Source organism: Salvelinus namaycush, chromosome 10, assembly GCF_016432855.1.
Source record: "Salvelinus namaycush isolate Seneca chromosome 10, SaNama_1.0, whole genome shotgun sequence".
NCBI classification, from domain to species: Eukaryota; Metazoa; Chordata; class Actinopteri; order Salmoniformes; family Salmonidae; genus Salvelinus; species Salvelinus namaycush.
The window spans coordinates 5,632,935-5,657,898 of record NC_052316.1 but is presented as its reverse complement, the minus strand read 5'-3'; the positions used below and the strand labels follow the sequence as shown (position 1 = coordinate 5,657,898).

At 42.1% G+C, this 24,964-nt stretch overlaps 1 protein-coding gene across 1 annotated transcript in view; it reads left to right on the top strand.

Annotated features, from left to right (window-relative positions):
• LOC120054610 (26S proteasome non-ATPase regulatory subunit 1-like) overlaps positions 1-21,359 on the top strand; it is a 102,178-nt gene extending 80,819 nt beyond the window's left edge. Inside the window, exons 20-25 of the mRNA XM_039002084.1 lie at positions 343-512; positions 3,571-3,663; positions 4,067-4,153; positions 13,274-13,438; positions 14,935-15,090; positions 21,176-21,359. Coding sequence (XP_038858012.1) covers positions 343-512; positions 3,571-3,663; positions 4,067-4,153; positions 13,274-13,438; positions 14,935-15,081 — 662 coding nt within the window. The 3' untranslated portion in view covers positions 15,082-15,090; positions 21,176-21,359. The remainder of the gene's footprint in view (positions 1-342; positions 513-3,570; positions 3,664-4,066; positions 4,154-13,273; positions 13,439-14,934; positions 15,091-21,175) is intronic.
• The last annotated feature ends 3,605 nt before the right edge of the window (positions 21,360-24,964 follow it).

Genomic DNA, 24,964 nt, shown 5'->3' with positions numbered 1-24,964 from the left:
ACACGTACGGGGGAGGATTAGGGGGAAGATGTTGTAGGAGATGATTGGTTGGTAGATTTAAACCAATGTCTATGCGCCGGGAGTTTCTTTCTGTATTGGCTGACGAAGGCCAAGTTTGACGCTTTGGTCCACCAGACACTTAGCGCATTTGGGCGGAAGTGTCTTGAGAACGAGATTAGTTTCATTGTATCCCCCTTTTGTGCCTAACTCTGTCTTTTTGTCTCTCTATTTTTCTGATTTATGGTTGACTGAAGTGGAAGATCATTGTTGCCAAAGCACAAAGATTATCACAACTGTATTATCACGACTATGTCAAAACTCTCCTCTCCTTCGTGTGTGTAGGTGGCCGTAACGTCACCATCTCGCTGCAGTCGAGGACGGGCCACACCCACATGCCATCAGTGGTGGGCCTGCTGGTATTCACACAGTTCTGGTTCTGGTTCCCCCTTTCCCATTTCCTCTCCCTGGCCTTCACCCCCACCGCCATCATCGGGCTCAACAAGGACCTCAAGGTAAACAATGTGTGTGGGTGGGGTGCATCTGAAGTATACGCATGTACAGTTGAAGTCGGAAGTTTACATATACCTTAGCCAATTACGTTTAAACTCCGTTTTTCACAATTCCTGAAATATAATTCTAGTAAAAATTCCCTGTCTTAGGTCAGTGAGGATCACCCCTTTATTTTAAGAATGTGAAATGTCAGAATAATAGTAGAGAGAATGATTTATTTCAGCTTTTATTTCTTTCATCACATTCCCAGTGGGTCAGAAGTTTACATACACTCAATTAGTATTTGGTAGTATTGCCTTTAAATTGTTTAACTTGGGTCAAACTTTTCGGGTAGCCTTCCACAAGCTTCCCACAATATGTTGAGTGAATTTTGGCCCATTCCTCCTGACAGAGCTAGTGTAACTGAGTCAGGTTTGTAGGCCTCCTTGCTCGCACACTCTTTCAGTTCTGCCCACACATTTTCTATAGGATTGAGGTCAAATGTTGTTCTTAAGCTATTTTGCCACAACTTTGGAAGTATGCTTGGGGTCAATGTCCATTTGGAAGACCCATTTGCGACCAAGCTTTAACTTCCTGACTGATGTCTTGAGATGTTGCTTCAATATATCCATATAATTTTCCTCCCTCATGATGCCATCTATTTTGTGAAGTGCACCAGTCCCTCCTGCAGCAAAGCACCCCCACAACATGACGCTGCCACCCCCGTGCTTCACGGTTGGGATGGTGTTCTTCGGCTTGCAAGCCTCCCCCGTTTTCCTCCAAACACAACGATGGTCATTATGGCCAAACAGTTCTATTTTTGTTTCATCAGACCAGAGGACATTTCTCCTATATATAGATATAAATAGATAGGTATGTTTACAAATTAGCTATGACATAGCCAATGAATGTATAAGCACATCTTTTGGTATTTCACCCCCAACCCAAAATTGAATGGTTTTGACCATTCTGAAGTTTTTAGTGAGATTATTTTCTCCTCCAGCGTTGGCCATGCATTGCGCCTCTCAAAAGGATTGCTGTCCTCGTTATACAGGGTAAAGTTGATAATGTCATGTCTGAAAATGACCATATACTCTGATTGTTAAAGCAAAACTACTAAAACTTTTGCTTTTGGTGAACCTGGACAATTATAATAAAATATATTATAAGCCCCGTTCAGCAGGTAGCTTATAGCCGCATAAGAGTTCTCCTGTAACTTACTTTCAAAATATTTATAAATGATTTAAAAATTAAAAGCTGAAATGTACTGAGTCAATAAGTATTCAACCACTTTGTTATGGGAAGCCTAAACAAGTTCAGGAGTAAAAATGTGCTTAACAAGTCACATAGTAAGTTGCATGGTGTTAAACATGATTTTTGAATGACTACCTAATCTCTTTAACCCACACATCTGTAAGGTCCCTCAGTCGAGCAGTGAATTTCAAACACAGATTCAACCACAAAGACCAGGGAGGTTTCCCAATGCCTCGTAAAGAATGGCACCAAATTGGTAGATGGGTAAAAAAACATATTGGATATCCCTGTGAGCATGGTGAAGTTATTATTAACACTTTGGATGGTGTATCAAATCACTACAATGATACAGGAGGTCTTCCTAACTCAGTTAGAGTTTAATGGCTGTGATGGGAGAAATCTGAGGATGAATCAACAACATTGTAGTTACTCCACAATACTAACCTAACTGACAGAATGAAAAGGAAGCCTTTAAATAATACACATATTCCAAAACATGCGTCCTGTTTGCAACAAGGCACAAAAGTAATACTACAAAAAATTTGCCAAAGCAATTCATTTTCTGTGCTGAATACAAAGTGTTATGTTTGGGGCAAATCCGATACAACACTTTACTGAGTACCACTCTCCATATTTTCAAGCATAGTGGTGGCTGCATCATGCTATGGACAATAATGGAAAACAATTAATGTTTTTAAGTGTAGGAGTTACAGTTTTGACTTAAATCTACTTGGAAACCTATGGCAAGACCTGAAAATGGTTGTCTAGCAATGGTCAACAACCAATTCAACAGAGCTTGAAGAATTTTGAAAAGAATAATGGGAGAATGTTGCACAATCCCAGTGTGGAAAGCTCTTATAGTCTTACCCAGAAAGACTCACAGCTGTAATCGGTGCCAAAGGTCCTACAAATTATTCATTCAGGGGTGTGAATACTTATGTACTGAAAATTTGATATTTCTGTATTTAATTTTCAATAAATTTGCAAAAATGTCTGTTTTCACTTTGTCATTATGGGGTATTGTGTGTAGATGAGTTAAAACAAAAATCTATTTAATTTTGAATTCAGGCTGTAAAACAACAAAATGTGGAATAAGTCAAGGGGTATGAATACTTTCTGAAGGCACTGTAGACAATGTTCCCTCCTGCCTACACCTGGTCCAGCCTTAGCAGTTGCCCAGATCAGCAGTTGTGCACGGTGGCTTTGTGCGCCTAAAGGAGAAGACGTTATTTACCAGCACTCATATTGCGCCACCCTACTGCAGCCATGCCATTCCATGCCAGCCTTTTATCGCAGGTGAAGTCATCCACTGCTTTGACAGCCAGAGAAGCACTTTATGTTCCCCTTCCCTCTCATACTTACCACCCTGCAGAGAACAGAAGTGAGTTATGACATAACAAACTAAATGAAAGCCTCTCTGGTCAGTGGTGGCTCCCTATATGGTGCTGTTTAAGAATTTGTTATTAATGTTAACACATTAATTTCCTGTGGGCATTATCAATTGACTACAAGAGAGTAGGAGTTATACTATTTTGCTCCTGTGAAATAAATCATTTGTGTTATTTATATCTGACTTTCCATGAAAACGCATTTCAGATACAACGCTCAATGCCATGCACCGTAACTACTATGCTCAATAGCTTTTTCATTTTTGTTTCAATTCTGAGTGGTATTCGTATCAATGTGGCCAAAGGAAGGTGGTGTTTTCAGCGTTTCTTGTTGTCAAACCAGTCTATGAATAAGTCAAACGGAACATCCCTTTTCAATGGGTGATGGGTCGGACTTTACAATCATTGCTTTTTTTTGGTGTTTGACCCCCCTATCCAGATGCCCAAGGTACAATACCGCTCCAACTGTAAGCCCTCCACCTTCGCCTACCCTCCGGCCCTGGAGGTGCCCAAGGAGAAAGAGAAGGAGAAGGTGAGAGCCCCAACGGCGAAAGGATGTCACATTGTTTTGATCGATTGAAGTCATATGTGCTGCTACTCACGGTTGTCATTCTGAATGAAGTTTCCTCAGCCGAGATCAATTTCTTGGAGGGTTTTGTTATTAGTGTCCCTTTTTGAAATCTTTCTCATTTTAATTTCATTGCCATGTTCGCAAGTCTGAGACCAAGTTATTTTAGCTGCTCAGTCTAGGGCCCAAATGTTGTTTCATTTTAAAACCGAGGTACAATATAATTACGTAATAAAAAAAACGGTCTGTTTTGTGGTTCATGCGTTCTAAGAAGTTTTCTGATTGGCCTCAGTGCCTAAAGTATATTTTTACTTTCTTTGCAATACTCCCTTCATTTCGTCTCTCACTCCCTCTTTCTCCATGAAAGGTGTCTACTGCTGTTCTCTCCATCACAGCCAAAGCTAAGAAGAAGGAAAAGGAGAAGAAGGAGAAGGAGGAGGATAAGATGGAAGTGGTGAGTGTGTGGAAACAAAACCCATCCTTTTACGACAGCCAGCCCCATAGAAACCACTTTCTATTTTATATAAAAAAAAAAAAATTACAAATCAAATGAAGTCTTAGTTTCTATGTAGTTGTTTTCAACCATCCTCAAGCAAGAATCCTGTAGCCCCCGTACCAAACAGAGCTCTGCTCATATTGAACAGCCTATTGAGGAACGGTCTGTGTAATTGATAGTGGGGTGCTAATGGTTCACAGACCTGAACCACAGTCTGAGACGTTTTGGGCCCGGTACCAGGGCTCTTTAAAGGGGTAGTTCACTCCAAATCCATAAACTGCTTATCGATTTCTTACCTCAGAAGTCATGTCCAGGCACATAGACTAAATCAAATCGAATCAAATTTTATTGGTCACATACACATGGTTAGCAGATGTTAATGCGAGTGGAGCGAAATGCTTGTGCTTCTAATTCCGACTACTGCAGAGAAGACAATTTCAAAGGTAAGAAAACGATAAATTGAAATGTGAGTGAACTATCCCTTCAAAATAGCAGTTATTACACAATATGAAATGAGGGAACTATCCCTTTAAGGAGCAGCTAGTTCTCAGCCTTGGCAGGGTCCCACAAGCCCCTCTCTCCACTGATGTGACCAACTCACCCATGAAGCACACAGCTGGAACACACCAAACAAATCAAATTGTATTTGTCACATGCTTCATAAACAACAGGTGTAGACTAACTGTGAAATGCTTACTTGCGGGTCCTTTTCCAACAATGTAGAGTAAAAAAATATATATATATATTAGTACCAGTCAAAAGTCTGGACACCAACTCATTCAATGGTGTTTCTTTATTTGTACTATTTTCTACATTGTAGAATAATAGTGAAGATATCAAAACTATGAAAAAACACATATAGAATAATGTAGTAACCAAAAAAGTGTTAAACAATTCAAAATATGTTTTATATTTGAGATTCTTCAAAGTAGCCACCCTTTGCCTTGATGACAGCTTTGCACACTCTTGGCATTTTCTCAACCAGCTTCATGAGGTAGTCACCTGGAATGCATTTAATTTAACAGGTGTGCCTTGCTAAAAGTTAATTTGTGAATTTCTTTCCTCCTTAATGCGTTTGAGCCAATCAGTTGTGTTGTGACATGGGTGGGGTGGTATACAGAAGATAGCCCTATTTGGTAAAAGCATATTAATGCAAGAACAGCTCAAATAAGCAAAGAGAAACGACAGTCCATCATTAAGACATGAAGGTCAGTCAATGTGGAACATTTTAAAAACGTTTAAAGTTTCTTCAAGTGGAGTCGCAAAAACCATCAAGTGCTTGGATGAAAAATAGCTCTCATGAGGACCACCACAGGAAAGGAAGACCCAGAGTCACCTCTGCTGCAGAGTATAAGTTCATTAGAGTTAACTGCATCTCAGATTGCAGCCTAGATAAATGCTTCACAGAGTTCAAGTAACAGAAACAATATCAACTGTTCAGAGGAGACTGTGTGATTCAAGCCTTCATGGTCGAATTGCTGCAAAGAAACCACTACGAAGAAGAGACTTGCTTGGGCCAAGAAACACATTAGACCGGTGGAAATCTGTCCCTTGGTCTGATGAGTCCAAATTGGAGATTTTTGGTTCTAACCGCTGTGTCTTTGTGAGACGCATAGTAGGTGCCCGGATGATCTCCGCATTTGCTGATTTATTTACAATTCAAGGCACACTTAACCAGCATGGCTACCACATCATTCTGCAGCGATATGCCATCCCATCTGGTTTGCGCTTAGTGGGCCTATCATTTGTTTTTCAACAGGACAATGACCCAACACACCTCCAGGTTGTGTAAGGGCTATTTGACCAAGAAGGAGAGTGATGGAGTGTTGCATCAGATGACCTGGCCCCCACAATCACCTGACCTCAACCCAATTGAGAGGGTTTTAGATGAGTTGGACGGCAGAGTGAAGGAAAAGCAGCTAACAAGTGCTCAGCATATGTGAGAACTCCTTCAAGACTGTTGAAAAGCTTCCTCATGAAGCTGGTCGAGAGAATTTCAAGAGTTTGCAAAGCTGTCATCAAGGCAAAGGGTGGCTACTTTGAAGAATCTCAATATAAAAAATATTTTGGTTAGTTGAACACTTTTTTTGGTTACTACATGATTCCATATGTGTTATTTCATAGTTTGTCTTCACAATTATTCTACAATGTAGAAAGAAAAAAGAAAAGAAAAAAATGTAACTTTTGAAAGAGTAGGTGGTGTCCAAACTTTTGACTGGTACTGTATAAAGAATAAAATGTGGGTTCACAGTGCAGACCGAACCGAGGTCCCAGTACCGTACGGTACTGATACGTGTACCGTTATGCACCAGTATTGCTTCTAGTAGGATGTCGACCGCAGGGCATTATCGGCAAGTTTGGTTTCATGTCCTCGTTGAGGAATGGCTTTGCGATCTGAGGCGAAGTTGGATAGTCTTATTTTGATTGATTGGGCTTGCTGTCATCAAGGTTAACGAGAAGGGGGGAGTATTGTAGTCTTGTGTTTTATCAGTGTTTTAGTTTAACCGTTTTCTCACACAAACACTATGGGAGTGTTTGTTCTGCAGTAAACACACACACAGACAAACAGGCGTGCTGATACGAGTCGCTGCACCACTATGGTTCAGTTTTCAGCATAGCGTCAGACAGTGCAGGGCTTCCTGGTAGCAGCCGGTTCCACACATGCATGGTAGAGGCCTGGGCAGGGAACAGATCAGAGCCAGGGATAGGTAACACATAGAATGACAGGCCAGGTTCTGATAAGTGCCACAAGGTTTGTTTGTTTATTTGGATCTTTTGCAGAAGCATCAGCTACTCTTCCTGGAGTCCACAAAAATGCAAAACATGACAAGTAACAAAACACACACAAATGTAAAATAGGATATACAAACAATACAGCAAAACAATTATACAAACAATGCATCAAAAAATTGTGTGTGCATGCATTTGTGTGTGTTCTCAGTCCCTGCCATTCCATTAGATGTTTAATCTGTTTTTTAAAGGCAATTTTGCTGTTTGAGTAATTGGAGACGGAAGGAAGTTCTGTACGATCATGGCTCTATATATCACATTCATTTGTAAAGCCCATCTTACATCAGCTGATATCTCAAAGTGCTGAACAGAAACCCAGCCTAAAACCCCAAACAGCAAGTAATGCAGGTGTAGAAGCACCGTGGCTATGAGGGTTGGCTAGTCCTCTTCTGGCTGCGCCGGGTGGAGATTATAACAGAATATGGCCAAGATGTTCAAACGTTCATCGATGACCAGCAGGGTCAGATAATAATAATCACAGTGGTTGTAGAGGGTGCAACAGGTCAGCACCACAGGAGTAAATGTCAGTTGGCTTTTCAAAGCCAATCATTCAGAGTTAGAGACAGCAGGTGCGGTAGAGAGAGAGTCCAAAACAGCAGGTCCGGGACAAGGTAGCACATTCAGTGAACAGGTCAGGGTTCCATAGCCGCAGGCAGAACAGTTAAAACTGGAGCAGCAGCATGACCAGGTAGACTGTGGACAGCAAGGAGTCATCAGGCCAGGTAGTCCTGAGGTATGGTCCTAGGGCTCAGGTCTTCCGAGAGAGGGAGAAGGAGAAAGCAAAAGAGAGAGAGAGCATTAGATGGAGCATACTTAAATTCACACAGGACACTGGATAAGACTGAAACCTAGCCCCCCGACACACAAACTATTTCAGAATAAATACTGGAGGCTGAGACAGGAGCTTAGTCTCTCATTCACAATTTGACAAGCACTTGATAATGCCTCTAATTTCACGATGGCATCCCCTTTGTGTGGCCTTAACTTCTCTAGGGTAGGGGGCAGCATTTTCACGTTTGGATGAAAAGCATACCCAAATTCAACTGCCAGTTACTCATCCCCAGGAGATCATCCCCAGGAGATGCATATTATTGGTATATTTGGATAGAAAACACTCTGAAGTTTCTAAAACTGTTTGAATCATGTCTGTGAGTATAACAGAACGTATTTAGCAGGCGAAACCCCGAGGACAAACTATTCCGTTTTTTTTTTTTTTGAGGTCACTCTCTTTTCAATGAGATTTCATTGGGAAACCAGATTTCTAAGCGAATTGCTTGCAGTTCCTACGGCTTCCACTGGATGTCAACAGTCTTGAGAAATAGGTTGAGGTTATTCCTTTGTGTAATGAAGAAATACGGCCATCTTGAAGTCGAGTCACTCCAGGTGTCGTGTTTGATTGAAGTGCATGTCCAAAAGGCATGCTACATTTCGTTTTAATCCTGTATTGAACACAGATCATCCCGTCTTCAATTTTATCGATTATTAACGTTAAAAAATACCTAAAGTTATATTACAAAAGTAGTTTGAAATTTTTTGGCAAAGTTTACAGTTAACCTTTGAGATATTTTGTCGTCGTGTTTGAGCAAGTTGAAACCTTGTTTTTCTGGATCAAACGCGCCAAATAAATGGACAATTTGGATATATATCGACGGAATTAATCGAACAAAAGGACCATTTGTGATGTTTATGGGACATATTGGAGTGCCAACAACAGAAGCTCGTCAAAGGTAAGGCATGAATTATATTTTTATTTCTGCGTTTTGTGTCGCGCCTGCAGGCTTGAAATATGCTTCTCTCTTTGTTTACTATTGTGCTATACTCAGATAATGGCATCGTATGCTTTCGCCGAAAAGCCTATTTGAATTCTGACATGTTGGCTGGATTCACAACCAGTGTAGCTTTAATTTGGTATCTTTCATGTGTGATTTAATGAAAGTCTGATTTTATAGTAATTTTCATAGTAATTCATATTAATTTGGCGCTCTGCATTTTCTCAGGCTTTTTGCCAAGTGATACAGTAGCGTCTTGCCTAAACTCAGATTTTTGGATATAAATATGAACTTTACCGAACAAAAAATACATGTATTGTGTAACATGTCCTATGAGTGTCATCTGATGAAGATCATCAAAGGTTAGTGATTAATTTTATCCTTATTTCTGCTTTTTGTAACTGCTCTCTTTAGCTGGAAAAATGGCTGTCTTTTTCTGTGACTTGGCTCATACCTAACATAATCGTTTGGTGTGCTTTCGTCGTAAAACCTTTTTGAAATCGGACACTTTGGCTGGATTTACAACAAGTGTAGCTTTAAAATGGTGTAAAATACTTGTATGTTTGAGGAATTTTAATTATGGGATTTCTGTTGTTTTGAATTTGGCGCCCTGCAGTTTCACTGGCTGTTGACGAGGTGGGACGCTACGGTCCCACATACCCTAGAGAGGTTTGTGACCTACTCCCTGAGTGCTGCGTTGTGACCTACTCCCAGAGTGCTGCGTTGTGACCTACTCCCAGAGTGCTGCGTTGTGACCTACTCCCAGAGTGCTGCGTTGTGACCTACTCCCAGAGTGCTGCGTTGTGACCTACTCCCAGAGTGCTGCGTTGTGACCTACTCCCAGAGTGCTGCGTTGTGACCTACTCCCAGAGTGCTGCGTTGTGACCTACTCCCAGAGTGCTGCGTTGTGACCTACTCCCAGAGTGCTGCGTTGTGACCTACTCCCGGAGTGCTGCGTTGTGACCTACTCCCGGAGTGCTGCGTTGTGACCTACTCCCGGAGTGCTGCGTTGTGACCTACTCCCGGAGTGCTGCGTTGTGACCTACTCCCGGAGTGCTGCGTTGTGACCTACTCCCAGAGTGCTGCGTTGTGACCTACTCCCAGAGTGCTGCGTTGTGACCTACTCCCAGAGTGCTGCGTTGTGACCTACTCCCAGAGTGCTGCGTTGTGACCTACTCCCAGAGTGCTGCGTTGTGACCTACTCCCAGAGTGCTGCGTTGTGACCTACTCACTTTAGACACTTTATCAAAACATATATAGGCCTATGGGCTAGGTTACATGAGGTTTGAGACTATGATTTGAAAAAGTAATAAGAAATGGGCTTTGTTTCTTGCCTTATGCTGGGCGTCATTCACAAGTGATAATATATAATTCACATGACATGATTGGTTAATATTATCACCCATCAGACTATTCTTGATTTAATATTGTCTTTACATATACTAAATAATATGTGTGAAATTTGTTTTGATTTAGAATGGACCATTATCATGCATTATCTCGAAACAGGTGCAGTGGGAAAAAATGCATGTCATCTATGCACCTAAATAGGTAATGGAGGACGCTTTTTCCATAGTTCATTTTCATGCCAGCCAGGTAGGCTATACTCCCTTTGTAAAGATAAGCAATGCATTGATGTCAGAGTGATTAGATGAACAATAGAGTGCTGAGTACCAGACAGTTAGCAAGTTTGGTAGCCTACTAATGACCATCAGCAGCATCAGAGCTTGGAGAAGCCTAATTACCGTGACTAAGCGGTGACGTGGAATTTGACTGCCTACATGACTCGTGACCGCAGGTGTGTGAGTAATACGGTCTCCGCAACAGCCCTATGCACAACTCCAGTTGAGGTTTAGGTCTTGGAGAATATTTTGAAGCAAATAAACTCAACAAAAAAAGAAACGTCCCTTTTTGAGGACCCTGTCTTTCAAAGATAATTCGTAAAAATCCAAATAACTTCACAGATCTTCATTGTAAAGGATTTAAACACCGTTTCCCATGCTTCTTCAATGAACCATAAACAATTAATGAACATGCACCTGTGGAACGGTTGTTAAGACACTAACTTACAAACGGTAGGCAATTAAGGTCACAGTTATGAGAACTTAGGACACTAAAGAGGCCTTTCTACTGACTCTGAAAAACACGAAAAGGAAGATGCGCAGGGTCCCTGCTCATCTGCGTGAACGTGCCTTAGGCATGGTGCAAGGAGGCATGAGGACTGCAGATGTGATCAGGGCAATAAATTGCAATGTCCATACTGTGAGACGCCTAAGACGGCGCTACAGGGGGACGGGACGGACAGCTGATCGTCCTCGCAGTGGCAGACCACGTGTAACAACACCTGCACAGGATCGGTACATCTGAACATCACACCTGTGGGACAGGTACAGGATGGCAACAACTGCCCGAGTTACATCAGGAACGCACAATCCTTCCAGTGCTCAAACTGTCCGCAATAGGCTGAGAGAGGCTGGACTGAGGGCTTGTAGGCCTGTTGTAATGCAGGTCCTCACCAGACATCACCGGCAACAACGTCACCTATGGGCACACACCCACCGTCGCTGGACCAGACAGGACTGGCAAAAAAAGCTCTAAACTGACAAGTCGCAGTTTTGTCTCACCAGGGGTGATTGTCAGATTAGCGTTTATCGTCGAAGGAATGAGCGTTACACTGAGGCCTGTACTCTGGAGTGGGATCCATTTGGAGGTGGAGGGTCCATCATGGTCTGGGGCAGTTTGTCACAGCATCATCGGACTTAGCTTGTTGTCATTGCATGCAATCTCCACGCTGTGCGTTACAGGGATGACATCCTCCTCCCTCATGTGGTACCCTTCCTGCAGGCTCATCCTGAAATGACCCTCCAAGCATGACAATGCCACCAGCCATACTGCTCGTTCTGTGCGTGATTTCCTGCAAGACAGGAATGTCAGTATTTTGCCATGGCCAGCGAAGAGCCCGGATCTCAATCCCATTGAACACGTCTGAAACCTGTTGAATCGGAGGGTGAGGGCTAGGGCCATTCTCCCCCTGAAATGTCCAGGAACTTGCCGGTGCCTTGGTGGAGAGTGGGGTAACATCTCACAGCAAGAACTGGCAAATCTGGTGCAGTCCATGAGGAGGAGATGCACTGCAGTACTTAATGCAGCTGGTGGCCACACCAAATACTGACTGTTACTTTTGATTTTGACCCCCCCCCTTTTGTTCAGGGACACATTATTCCATTTCTGTTAGTCTTGTTCAGAACTTGTTCAGTTTATGTCTCTGTTGTTGAATCTTGTTATGTTCATACAAATATTTACACATGTTAAGTTGGCTGAAAATAAACGCAGTTGACAGTAAGGGCATTTCCTTTTTTTGCTGAGTTTACAATACTTTTAGTTTTATATGTATTTAAGACCAAGTTATTCTTAATCACCTATTCTGATACTGACTAACTCTTTATTTATAATTTCAGTGAGCTCACTGTCTGTAGGTGCTGACATGTTGTGTGGATTCATTCTAGCTTTGTGTAAGACCAGTGGCAAATCATTTGTAAAAAATAGAGTGCTGTACATATCTGATGTCAGAAGAACTTCAATTGAAGAACACTCTCCAAACATGTGATGGCAGGTGATGTAAAGCCAATATTATTAAAGGCTGCGCTGAAATCTAACAATACAGCTCCAGCGATCATCTTATTATTCATTTATTTTCACCAATCATCTGTCATCTTAGTCAATGCAGTACAAGTTGAATGCCCTTACAATTTGTTTGGTCAAACACAATTCTCCATCAGTTTACTAAGAACAGGCAGCAAACTGATAGGGCGGCGGTTAGAGCCAGCAACAGATGCTTTGCTGTTTTTTTTGGGCAGTGGAATTACTTTAGCTTCCTTCCACACCTGTGGACACACTCCTTTAGATTTTGGTTAATTATATAGCAAATAGGGGTAGCAATACAGCTGCCATTCTTAGTTTCCCATCAAGGTTGTCTATACCTGGTGGCTTATCATTATTGATGGATAACAATAGTTTTTCCACCTCTCCCACACTAACTTGACCAAAAGAAAGTGTGTCCATTTCAGAGAAACGGAAAGTCACCCACTAAAAAAGGCAGGCCAAAGAAGCTTGTGAAATGAACTTAATTTTCATGCTGCTCCCCCCACAGGACCTTGTACCATTCAATAACTCAGACCCGACACACAGTGTCTTATAGAGGGGGAGTTTGTTTTATTGTTTGGATAGTTGAACAGTGAGATTGTCTTGCGCAAATAGCCTAACAAATCACTGGCCACCAAGTGCAACACAACAGATAAGGTGTATCACCCATCTCCAAATCAACACATCTTCCAGAGTTTAAACTTTTCGGTTGTCGGGAAACGTGTGACATGAAAAGCCCACTTTATTTCGGGGTGACGCTTATTGCCATTGACATCTATTGTATCATCCAATGCATTTTGTAGTCACTGAGTCATGGGTTTTCCTCAGGAAGAGGGGGGAAAACGCTTAGCATTGTTTGTGTTTGTTGGACTCTCAGGAGGTACAGGAGGCTGAGAAGGAGAAGAAAGATGAGGAGAAAGAGAAAGAGAAGAAGGAGCCCGAGCCCAACTTCCAGCTAATGGAAAACCCAGCCAGAGTGATGCCCGCCCAGCTCAAAGTGCTCAACATGCCCGAGACGTGCCGCTACCAGCCCTTCAAACCGGTACGTACTGTTGGTGTGTTTGTGTTTTTTTTTTGTGTGTTTCTGAATCCAGCAATGAAGCTGTCTTTTATCAGCCATCTTTTATTTCTATTTAGTCTGAGATTATAACCCCTGGTTGTTTGGTTTTGGACCGTATATCTGACCCCTATCATCACCCACTGAGTCTTAACGTTGCCGGCATTAAACCACTGGACTCTGGCCCCTCTCAAAGTGTTGACAGGTTTCCACAGTAAATAAAATGAGATATATGCATTATGCAGTCACCCGCACATTTATCGTAATCCCACTCCTATAAAGAGGAGCATCGCCTGGTTACGTGTAAAATCAACACAAGTCGAGCAAAGACCAATCATCATGGGTCATATCATGTGACACAGGTGCCTCTTTGCTCTCGTCGATCTTCTAAAACATTACACATTTTGTTTTTTGTATCCAACCTTGAGAGGTATTTTTTTTAAATTAAACCTTTATTTAACTAGGCAAGTCAGTTAAGAACAAATTCTTATTTACAATGACGGCCTACCCCGGCCAAACCCGGACGACGCTGGGCCAATTGTGCGCCGCCCTACGGGACTCCCAATCACGGCCGGATGTGATGCAGCCTGGATTCGAACCAGGGACTGTAGTGACACCTCTTGCACTGAGATGCAGTGCCTTAGACCATTGCGCCACTTGGGAGTATTGTTTCAATCTATTGTTGCAGGGTCAGGGTGTGCCTCCCACAGAATGTCCCTCCATATCGTGACTATTTAATTTCACCTCTTCCATAGAAGGCAATCAGAGCACTGTTTCAAAGACCTTGTAGTGTGGTCTGTAAGTAGTTTAGTGTTAGCTTAGCTGCCCAGTGATAATGTAGGAGTTAGAATCAATCCTGTGCAGTGCTCACCATGCCAGACGCTTTAGTGTGGACCTGAAACGCATCATATCTTAAACAACCATATCTATAACACTGATGTACAGTGATAACAAAGCTGCTTGATGTACAGTACAACCACTGCGATGGCAATTTGATAACGGAGTATTACTGAGGCAACCATCCCCTCAAAATCCTCACAGGCAGACCGAGAGACTGAAAAAATACCTGTTCTTTCTTGCACTCACGATAAATCTCTTCACTGTTATCCATCACCTCGTCTGTGGATTGTTTTGAAAGAACCTCTCTCACTTCTCGGCTTCAGAGATTTACGTAGACATGAGCCTTCTGTGAAACCTTGTCAAATGTGTCCAATTATTGCATAAGCCTGCTAGTCAGTGTTGACAGTGGAGAGTGGGTGAGATTTAAACAGTATGAGGTGCAGTGTGTTCTCTTGAGTTGAGATTATTGTGGGGCAGGTGGGTGATGTTTGATGGGGTGTACTGATCAGTCGGGGAGGCAGACAAGGTGTTGGGTGTTAACACAGCACGACACCGCCCTTGAGATCAAAAAGACACTCGTCATTGGTCAAACAGCCTACAGTCGCTCATGCCATTGGTCCATGTCCCCTGTCTGTCTTCAGCTGCACACTGGTGGCATCATCATCATGAAAGACACCAGCGAGGACGATGAGGAGCTGGTGGAGCCCGTCTCCGCCCACGGCCCAAAGATCGAGGAGGAGGAACAGGAGCCAGAGGCCCCGGAGTCCTTTGAGTACATCGATGAGTGAACGTAAAAGGTATGTATCTGTTTTACCAAATGATGGATCTGGATCCATTGATGGTTCGCAGGTCATTCATAATGGGTTCTCTCTGAAAGAGTGGGTGCTGGTTAGATACCGGTGTTGTTGACCAAAAGCTGTAGATGGGTCACATTGCTAAAATATTTTAGAACCGCAACCCCATTGGATCTGTAGCCTAGAGTTACATACAGTGACCATTCGTTCCCCTTTGTATAAGAACTCAAACTTTCAGGATCAAGCTGCCTGAATATTTAATATTACCTTGTAATTTGCTATACAGAGCAGTGAGGCAGTCTCAGACAGAGTGGCTCTGCCCCATCGCTGGTACAGAGATAGCAGAGAGAGGTAATGGTACAGTGCAGGTCTTTGGGTTTTTGTTCCCATGCCTAAACTGGCTCGCACCCATTGGTGCATATGGAATGTAAACAATACTGCCATTTCCCCTGAGGGCAAACCCTCCATCTGTAATGGCAGTAATTGCACAGCAAAGAGTGAGCCGAGATAGATTGTTTTGTCCGTTTTGGCTCAGCACACTTATGTTTGTATTGGTCCCAATTACTTCCCATGAAGGCTTGTACAACATGTAAAAAAAAAAAAAAATAAAAAATACAATTAGGGGATTTAGATCGTGTCATGCCTTTTGGGATTAGAAATGCTCCTGCTCTGCATGTAAGAGGATTTGAAATACACACCACTGTGGTTATCTTAATGAATTGTCTTCATGAAAATCTTTAAATTATCATATTGAAAAGCATCATTTAAAAAAGAAAACAAATCTGAACAAAATATAAACGCAACATGCAACAATTTCAAAGATTTTACTGCGTTGCAGTTCATATAAGGAAATCAGTCAATTGAAATAAATTCATTAGGCCCTAATCTATGGATTTCACATGACTGGGAATACAGATATGCATATGTTGATTAGAGGTCGACCGATTAATCGTTTTCATAACAATTGGTAATCTGCATTTTTGGACACCGATCATGGCCGATTACATTGCACTCCACGAGCAGACTGCGTGGCAGGCTGACTACCTGTTATGCGAGTGCAGCAAGGAGCCAAGGTAAGGTGCTAGCTAGCATTAAACTTATCTTATTAAAAACAATCAATCTTAACATAATCACTAGTTAACTACACATGGTTGATGATATTACTAGTTTATCTAGCTTGTCCTGCGTTGCATATAATCGATGCGGTGCCTGTTAATTTATCAATGAATCACAGCCTACTTCGCCAAACGGGTGATGAATTAACAAGCGCATTCGCGAAAAAAGCACTGTCGTTGCACCAATGTGTACCTAACCATAAACATCAATGCCTTTCTTAAAATCAATACACAAGTATATATTTTTAAACCTGCATATTTAGTTAATATTGCCTGCTAACATTAATTTATTTTAACTAGGGAAATTGTGTCACTTGTGTTGATGTGCAACAGAGTCAGGGTATATGCAGTAGTTTGGGCCGCCTGGCTCGTTGCGAACTGTGAAGACTATTTCTTCCTAACAAAGACAGCCAACTTCGCCAAACGGGGGATGATTTAACAAAAGCGCATTTGCGAAGAAAGCACAATCGTTGCACGACTGTACCTAACAATAAACATCAATGCCTATCTTAAAATCAAAAGAAATCCAGGTTAGCAGGCAATATTAACCAGGTGAAATTGTGTCACTTCTCTTGCGTTCATTGCACGCAGAGTCAGGGTATATGCAACAGTTTGGGCCGCCTGGCTCGTTGCGAACTAATTTGCCAGAATTTTATGTAATTATGACATAACATTGAAGGTTGTGCAATGTAACAGGAATATTTAGACTTATGGATGCCACCTGTTAGATAAAATACGGAACGGTTCTGTATTTCACTGAAAGAATAAACATTTTGTTTTCTAAATGATAGTTTCCGGATTTTACCATTATTAATGACCTAAGGCTCGTATTTCTGTGTGTTATTATGTTATAATTAAGTCTATGATTTTATATTTAATAGAGCAGTTTGACTGAGCGGTGGCAGGCAGCAGCAGGCTCGTAAGCATTCGTTCAAACAGCACTTTCGTGCGTTTGCCAGCAGCTCTTCGCTGTGCTTCAAGCATTGAGCTGTTTATGACTTCAAGCCTATCAACTCCCGAGATTAGGCTGGTGTAACCGATGTGATAATGCTAACTAGTTAGCGGGGTGCGCGCTAATAGCGTTTCAATCGGTGACGTCACTCGCTCTGAGACCTTGAAGTAGTTGTTCCCCTTGCTCTGCAAGGGCCGCGGCTTTTGTGGAGCGATGGGTAACGATGCTTCGAGGGTGGCTGTTGTCGATGTGTTCCTGGTTTGAGCCCAGGTAGGGGCGAGGAGAGGGACGGAAGCTATACTGTTACACTGGCAATACCAAAGTGCCTATTAGAACATACAATAGTCAAAGGTATATGAAATACAAATGGTATAGAAAGAAATAGTCGACGCGTCGTAATTCTTATAATAACTACAACCTAAAACTTCTTAACTTTACTGGGAATATTGAACCACCAGCTTTCATATGTTCTTATGTTCTGAGCAAGGAACTTAAACTCTAGCTTTTTTACCTGGCACATATTGCACTTTTACTTTCTTCTCCAACACTTTGTTTTTGCATTATTTAAACCAAATTGAACGTGTTTCATTATTTATTTGAGGCTAAATTGATTTTATTGATGTATTATATTAAGTTAAAATAAGTGTTCATTCAGTATTGTTGTACTTGTCATTATAACAAATACATTTTTAAAAAATTGGCCGATTTAATCGGTATCAGCTTTTTGGTCCTCCAATAATCGGTAGCGGTATCGGCGTTGAAAAATCATAATCGGTCGACCTCTAATGTTGATCACAGATACCTTAAAAAAAAGGTAAGGGCATAGATCAGAAAACCAGTCAGTATCTGGTGTGACCGTCATTTGGCTCATGCAGCGCGACACACATCTCCTTTTGCATAGTTGATCATGCTGTTAGTTGTGGCCTGTCCCACTCCTCTTCAATGGCTGTACGAAGTCGCTGGATATTGGCGGGAACTGGAGCGCGCTGTCATACACGTCAATCCAGAGCATCCCAAACATGCTCAATGGGTGACATGTCTGGTGAGTATGCAGGCCATGGAAGAACTGAGACATTTTCCGCTTCCAGGAATTGTTTACAGATCCTTGCGACATGGGGCCGTGCATTAAGTTCGCAGACGATACAACAGTGGTAGGCCTGATCACCGACAAGGATGAGGCATTCTATAGGGAGGAGGTCAGAGACCTGGCAGTGTGGTGCCAGGATAACAACCTCTCCCTCAATGTGATCAAGACAAAGGAGATGATTGGGGACTACAGGAAAAGGAAGACCGAGCACGCCCCCATTCTCATCGACTGGGCTGTAGTGGAGCAGGTTGAGAGCTTCAAGTTCCTTGGTGTCCACATCACCAACAAACTATCATGGTCCAAATACCCCAAGACAGTCGTGAAGAGGGCACGACAACACATATTCCCCCTCAGGAGACTGAAAAGATTTTGGCATGGGTCCACAGATACTCAAAAAGTTCTACAGCCGCACCATCGAGAGCATCCTTACTGGTTCTACAACTGCTCGGCCTTCGACCGCAAGGCACTACAGAGGGTAGTGTGCACGGCCCAGTACATCACTGGGACCAAGCTTCCTGCCATACAGTACCTCTTTACCAGGCGGTGTCAGAAGAAGGCCCAAAAAATTGTCAAAGACTCCAGCCACCCTAGTCAGAGACTGTTCTCTCTATCGCACGGCAAGCGATACCGGAGTGCCAAGTCCAGGTCCAAGAGGCTTCTAAACAGCTTCTACCCCCAAGCCATAAGACTCCTGAACAGCTAATCAAATGGCTACTCAGACTATTTGCATTGTACCCCCATTTTTACGCTGCTGCTACTCTATTTATTATCCATGCATAGTCACTTTACCTCTGCCTGCATGTACATATTACCTCAGTTACTTCGACTAACATTGACTCTGTACCAGTACCCCCTGTATTCAGTTTATTTTAGTAAATACTTTCAAATTTCACTAAGGTTGTATTTGGCGCATAACATTTGATTTGATTATTATGCTGAAACATGAGCTGATGGTGGCGGATGAATGGGCCTCAGGATCTCATCACGGTATCTCTGTGCATTCAAATTTCCATCAATAAAATGCGATTGTTTTCGTTGTCCGTAGCTTATGCCTGCCCATACCATAACCCCACCGCCATGGGGTACTCTGTTCACAAAGTTGACATCAGCAAACCACTTGCCCACACGGCGCCATACACGTGGTCTTCGGTTGTGAGGCCGGTTGGACGTACTGCCAAATTCTCTAAAACGGCATTGGCTTATGGTAGAGAAATGAACATCAATTCTCTGGCAACAGACTCCATCAAAATCAAATCAAATTTTATTGGTCACATACACGTGTTTAGCAGGTGTTATTGCAGGTGTAGCGAAATGCTTGTGCTTCTAGTTCCGACAGTGCGGCAATATCTAACAACTAATATCGAACAATTTCACAACATATACCCAATACACACAAATCTAAGTAAAGGAATGGAATTAAGAATATATAAATATATGGACAAGCAATGTCTGAGCGGCATAGACTAAGATACAGTAGAATAGAATACAGTATATACATATGAGATGAGTAATGCGAGATATGTAAACATTATTAAAGTGACATTATTAAAGTGACTAGTGTTCCATTTATTAGTGACCAATGATTTGAAGTCTGTGTATGTAGGCAGCAGCCTCTCTGTTAGTGATAGGCTATTTAACAGTCTGATGGCCTTGAGATAGAAACTGTTTTTCAGTCTCTCGGTCCCAGCTTTGATGCACCTGTACTGATCTCGCCTTCTGGATGATAGTGGGGTGAACAGGCACGTGGTTGTTGTCCTTGCTGATCTTTTTGGCCTTCCTGTGACATCGGGTGCTGTAGGCAGGGAGTTTTAAGTTCCTGTGACATTATATTGTGTGACAAAACTGTACATTTTAAAGTGGCCTTTTTATGGTCCCCCAGCACAAGGTGCACCTGTGTAATGATCGTGCAGTTGAATCAGGGTTATCTTGTCAAAGGAGAAATGCTCATTAACAGGGATGTAAACAAATTTGTGCACAAAAGTTGAGAGCAATACGATTTTTGTGCGTATGGAACATTCCTGGAATCTTATATTTCAGCGTATGGGACCAACACTTTACATGTTGCGTTTATATTTTTGTTCAGTATTAAAAAAAAGAATTTGATTACACATTGAATTTGGCATTACTGCTATTAGCCAATAGAAACACATTGCATAACAGATTCACTACATGGAAGAACAGATTGTCCCAAATAAAACAAAATAAATAGTTCTGAAGTGTCTGTCCTATATCTGAGATATAACAAAGATCAGGAAGCTATTTGTATTTATTTTTATTTATATATATATATTTATTTAACCTCTTAGTTTAATGCCTTAAATATCTCCATATATACTTACATTCATTTAAAAAAAAACTGGTACAGGGGACCTTCAGACAAGTCTTGTGGGGTTTGTGGGCGTCCTAGAACAAAACAATTGATATGTACGTGTTCGTGAGAGATTAGTGTGTAACCCAAACTGTTCAGACACTACAGACAGAAGTTGGCAGATTGGCTGAACCGACTTCAGAAGAGTCCAGTGACGCTTGTGGGGGTCTTAGAGCAAAATGGCGAATACCATCGTGTTCGTGGGAATTCTCATAATAGTTTGTAGGCCAAACCATTTGGACACTTTAGACTTTTTCGTGAGAAGACCGGTTTTTGGGACGTCTCATGGTCTGACCACTCGAGCACTGCCACCTTTTGCCGCAGATGCGGAAGGGTGATATCGGCGGATGTGGTGGATTGAGATGCAGCCCATGCAAAAAAAACATCTCTAGATTTCCGCAGGGCCACGGACATTGTAGGAGAAGGGTTAATAAACATTGAAATATAGATAGGCCTAATTACCATAACTTTCTTGTAAAAACAAGCAATGAATTAGGTGTTTAGTGATCAAACACAGCCTATTCACGTCATATCCTTCTAACTGCTCTGCCCTTTCTATTCCACAGGTGGCATTACGAGGCTTCTACAGGAAGAATCTTGACATCCCAGCATGCATCTCTTTGTTCCCCCTCCGTCCCTCTTTTACACGTTCCTGTCCTGGCCCCCTTTGTCAGACAGGGAATGTTTTACATTCTCTTGTTAAATGGTCTAATTTTCTGTCAGTTCAATTAAAAAAATATATATATTGGAGAATGAAGCATGTGTGCTTATTTTTGTTCCTGCATGTGCTGCGTGTACATAGCGTAATCCCTCTAATCCTACACATTTAGGCTGGTTTACATTCTCTCAGCAGTTTTTCCTCATCACAGTCTGGCCATCAGCCGGGCCGCCTCATTATTCCGCCCAGTTTAGCTTACTCCGTACCATACCAAGGGCTTGATGATACACACAGTCACATTGAATTTACAAGGACATACTCACCTACGCTTAGACATACAGGTCTAATTAATAAAAACAGACATCGCAACTGAGGTTTTTGGCTGCATAATGCAAACTGTTAACACTTGTTGATGGAAAGACAACTAACTAAATGAGGCTATTTCTATTTCCCCAGTTGGTTTTGGTTTTATTTGTTTATATGGAAGAATGCCAGTATGGAGGCAACGTTTGATATTTAACATGAGAAGCAACTGTTAAGACTTAAAGGTAATTTGTATTTAATGAGTGGCTGCTGTTAAAATGTGCCCTCCTTTTTTTTTTTACCCAATTTCGTGGTATCCAATTATTAGTAGTTACTGTCTTGTTTCATCGCTACAACTCCTGTACGGGCTCGGGAGAGACGAAGGTCGAGAGCCATGCGTCCTCCGAAACACAACCAAACCAAGCCGCACTGCTTCTTAACACAGCGCATCCAACCCGGAAGCCAGCCGCACCAATGTGTCGGAGGAAACACCGTACACCTAGCGACCTGGTCAGCGTGCACTGCGCCCACCCTGCCACAGGAGTCGCTAGTGCGCGATGAGACAAGGATATCCCTACCGGCCAAACCCTCCCTATCCTGGACGACGCAAGGCCAATTGTGCGTCGCCCCATGGACCTCCCGGTCGCGGACGGCTGCGACAGAGCCTGGGCTCGAACCCAGAGTCTCTGGTGGCACAGCTACCTTAGACCACTGCGCCACCCGGGAGGCCCCTAAAATGTGCCCTCTTTATTCCATTGCCATCTGGGGAAGAGATGAGTTCTCTTGAAATGTCGCTGGACAAGAATGAATGAAGCAAGCGTGGAAAGAAATTCCACAAATTAACTTTTAACAAGGCACACATCTTAATTGAAATGCATTCCAGGTGACTGCCTCATGAAGCTGGTTGAGAGAATGCCAAGAGTGTGCAAAGCTGTCCAAGCAAAGTATGGCTACTTTGAAGAAACTCAAATATAAAATATATTTAGATAACACTTTTTTCGGTTACTACATGATTCCATATGTGTTATTTCATAGTTTTGATGTCTTCACTATTATTCTACAATGTAGACAATAGTAAAAATAAAGAACAACCCTTGAATGAGTAGGTGTCCAAACTTTTGACTGGTACTGTATATTTCACCTAATTTTAACGTTGTCATAAAGAGCACATGTTCACCTTCATTAAAAAAAAAAATGTTTTCCCATCAAGAGGTTAAATTTAAATAAAAAAATACTATACTAAGTGCCAAATAAACATGGTTGATGATTTAATCTTAAATCAACAATAAATCCCCCAGCTAGCACAGTGGATCTGGGCCGATTCAGGCTGAGAGTGATACTCGGCCGACGTCATGTGGCTCAAGTCAGGGCTGCCTTCGGCAGTATTACTTATGGCTAGGATGCGGGGATTGAGCTCAGGCCGATTCCGGTGAGAGTTATCTTAACCCAAATGTACAGTTGAAGTCGGAAGTTTACATACACCTTAGCCAAATACATTTAAACAGTTTTTCACAATTCCTGACTTTTAATCAGAGTAAAAATTCCCTGTCTTAGGTCAGTTAGGATCACCACTTTATTTTAACAATGTGAGAATAATAATAATAATTTTATTTCAGCTTTTATTTATTTTATTACATTCCCAGTGGGTCAGAAGTTTTACATCCACTCAATTAGTATTTGGTAGCATTGCGTTTAAATTGTTTAACTTGGGTCAAACATTTCGGGTAGCCTTCCACAAGCTTCCCAGAATGAGTTGGGTGAATTTTGGCCCATTCCTCCTGACAGAGCTGGTGTATCTGAGTCAGGTTTGTAGGCCTCCTTGCTCGTACATTCTTTTTCAGTTCTGCCCCAACATTTTCTAGAGGATAGAGGTCAGGGCCTTGTGATGCCACTCCAATACCTTGACTTTGTTGTCCTTAAGCCATTTTGCCACAACTTTGGAAGTATGCTTGGGGTCATTGTCCATTTGGAAGACCCTTTTGCGACCAAGCTTTAACTTGCTGACTGATACCTTGAGATGTTGCTTCAATATATCCACATAATTTTACTCCCTCATGATGCCATCTATTTTGTGAAGTGCACCAGTCCCTCCTGCAGCAAAGCACCCCCACAACATGATGCTGCCACCCCCGTGCTTCATGGTTGGGATTTTTTCCTCCAAACATAACGATGGTCATTATCGCCAAACAGTTCTATTTTTGTTTCATCAGACCAGAAGACATTTTTCCAAAAAGTACGATCTTTGTCCCCATGTTGAGTTGAGTTGAGTTTGAGTTTATTTTTACAGGGACAGTGCACATTAATCAACGTTTCAGTAAAAGTGCCGGTTTTAGTCAGCCGGCTAATTTTCAACCGCAGTCCCTGGGCAGGTTATTAAAAACAATTACAATATAGACAATAGCAACATAGAACAAGACATAGCATACAGACATAGCAACATAGGACAAGCAAGACGTAGCATACAGACAGAGCAACATAGAACAAAAAGCAGCAAGACAAAATTCATAAAAGCAACAAAGTGTTTCCATACCTCACAAGTTACAGACAACAGACATGGAAAGCGGCAACACACAGCTAGGGACCATGTTCACAAATCTGATTGACCTTTAGCCATGTCTTCAAGCATTTTGTGAAAGTGTGATATGTGGTGCAGTTATGTGCAGCTGCAAACCGTAGTCTGGCTTTTTTAGGGCAGTTTTGGAGCAGTGGCTTCTTCTTTGCTGAGCGGCCTATCAGGTTATGTCGATATAGGACTCGTTTGACTGTGGATATAGATACTTTTGTACCTGTTTCCTCCAGCATCTTCACAAGGTCCTTTGCTGTTGTTCTGGGATTGATTTGCACTTTTCGCATCAAAGTACGTTCATCTCTAGGAGACAGAACGCGTCTCCTTCCTGAGCGGTATGACGGCTGCGTGGTCCCATGGTGTTGTTACTGCGTACTATTGTTTGTACAGATGAGCGCGGTACCTTCAGGCGTTTGGAAATTGCTCCCAAGGATGAACCAGACTTGTGGAGGTCTACAATTTTTATTCTGAGGTCTTGGCTGATTTCTTTTGATTTTCCCATGATGTCAAGCAAAGAGGCACTGATTTTGAAGGTAGGCCTTGAAATACATTCACAGGTACACCTTCAATTGACTCAAATGATGTCAATTAGCCTATCAGAAGCTTCTAAAGCCATGACACAATTTTCTGGAATTTTCCAAGCTGTTTAAAGGCACAGTCAACTTAGTGTATGTAAACTTCTGACCCACTGGAATTGTGATACAGTGAATTATAAATAAAATAATCAGAAATAATCTGTAAACAATTGTTGGAAAAATTACTTGTCATGCACAAAGTAGATGTCCTAACCGACTTGCCAAAACTAGTTTGTTAACAAGAAATGTGTGA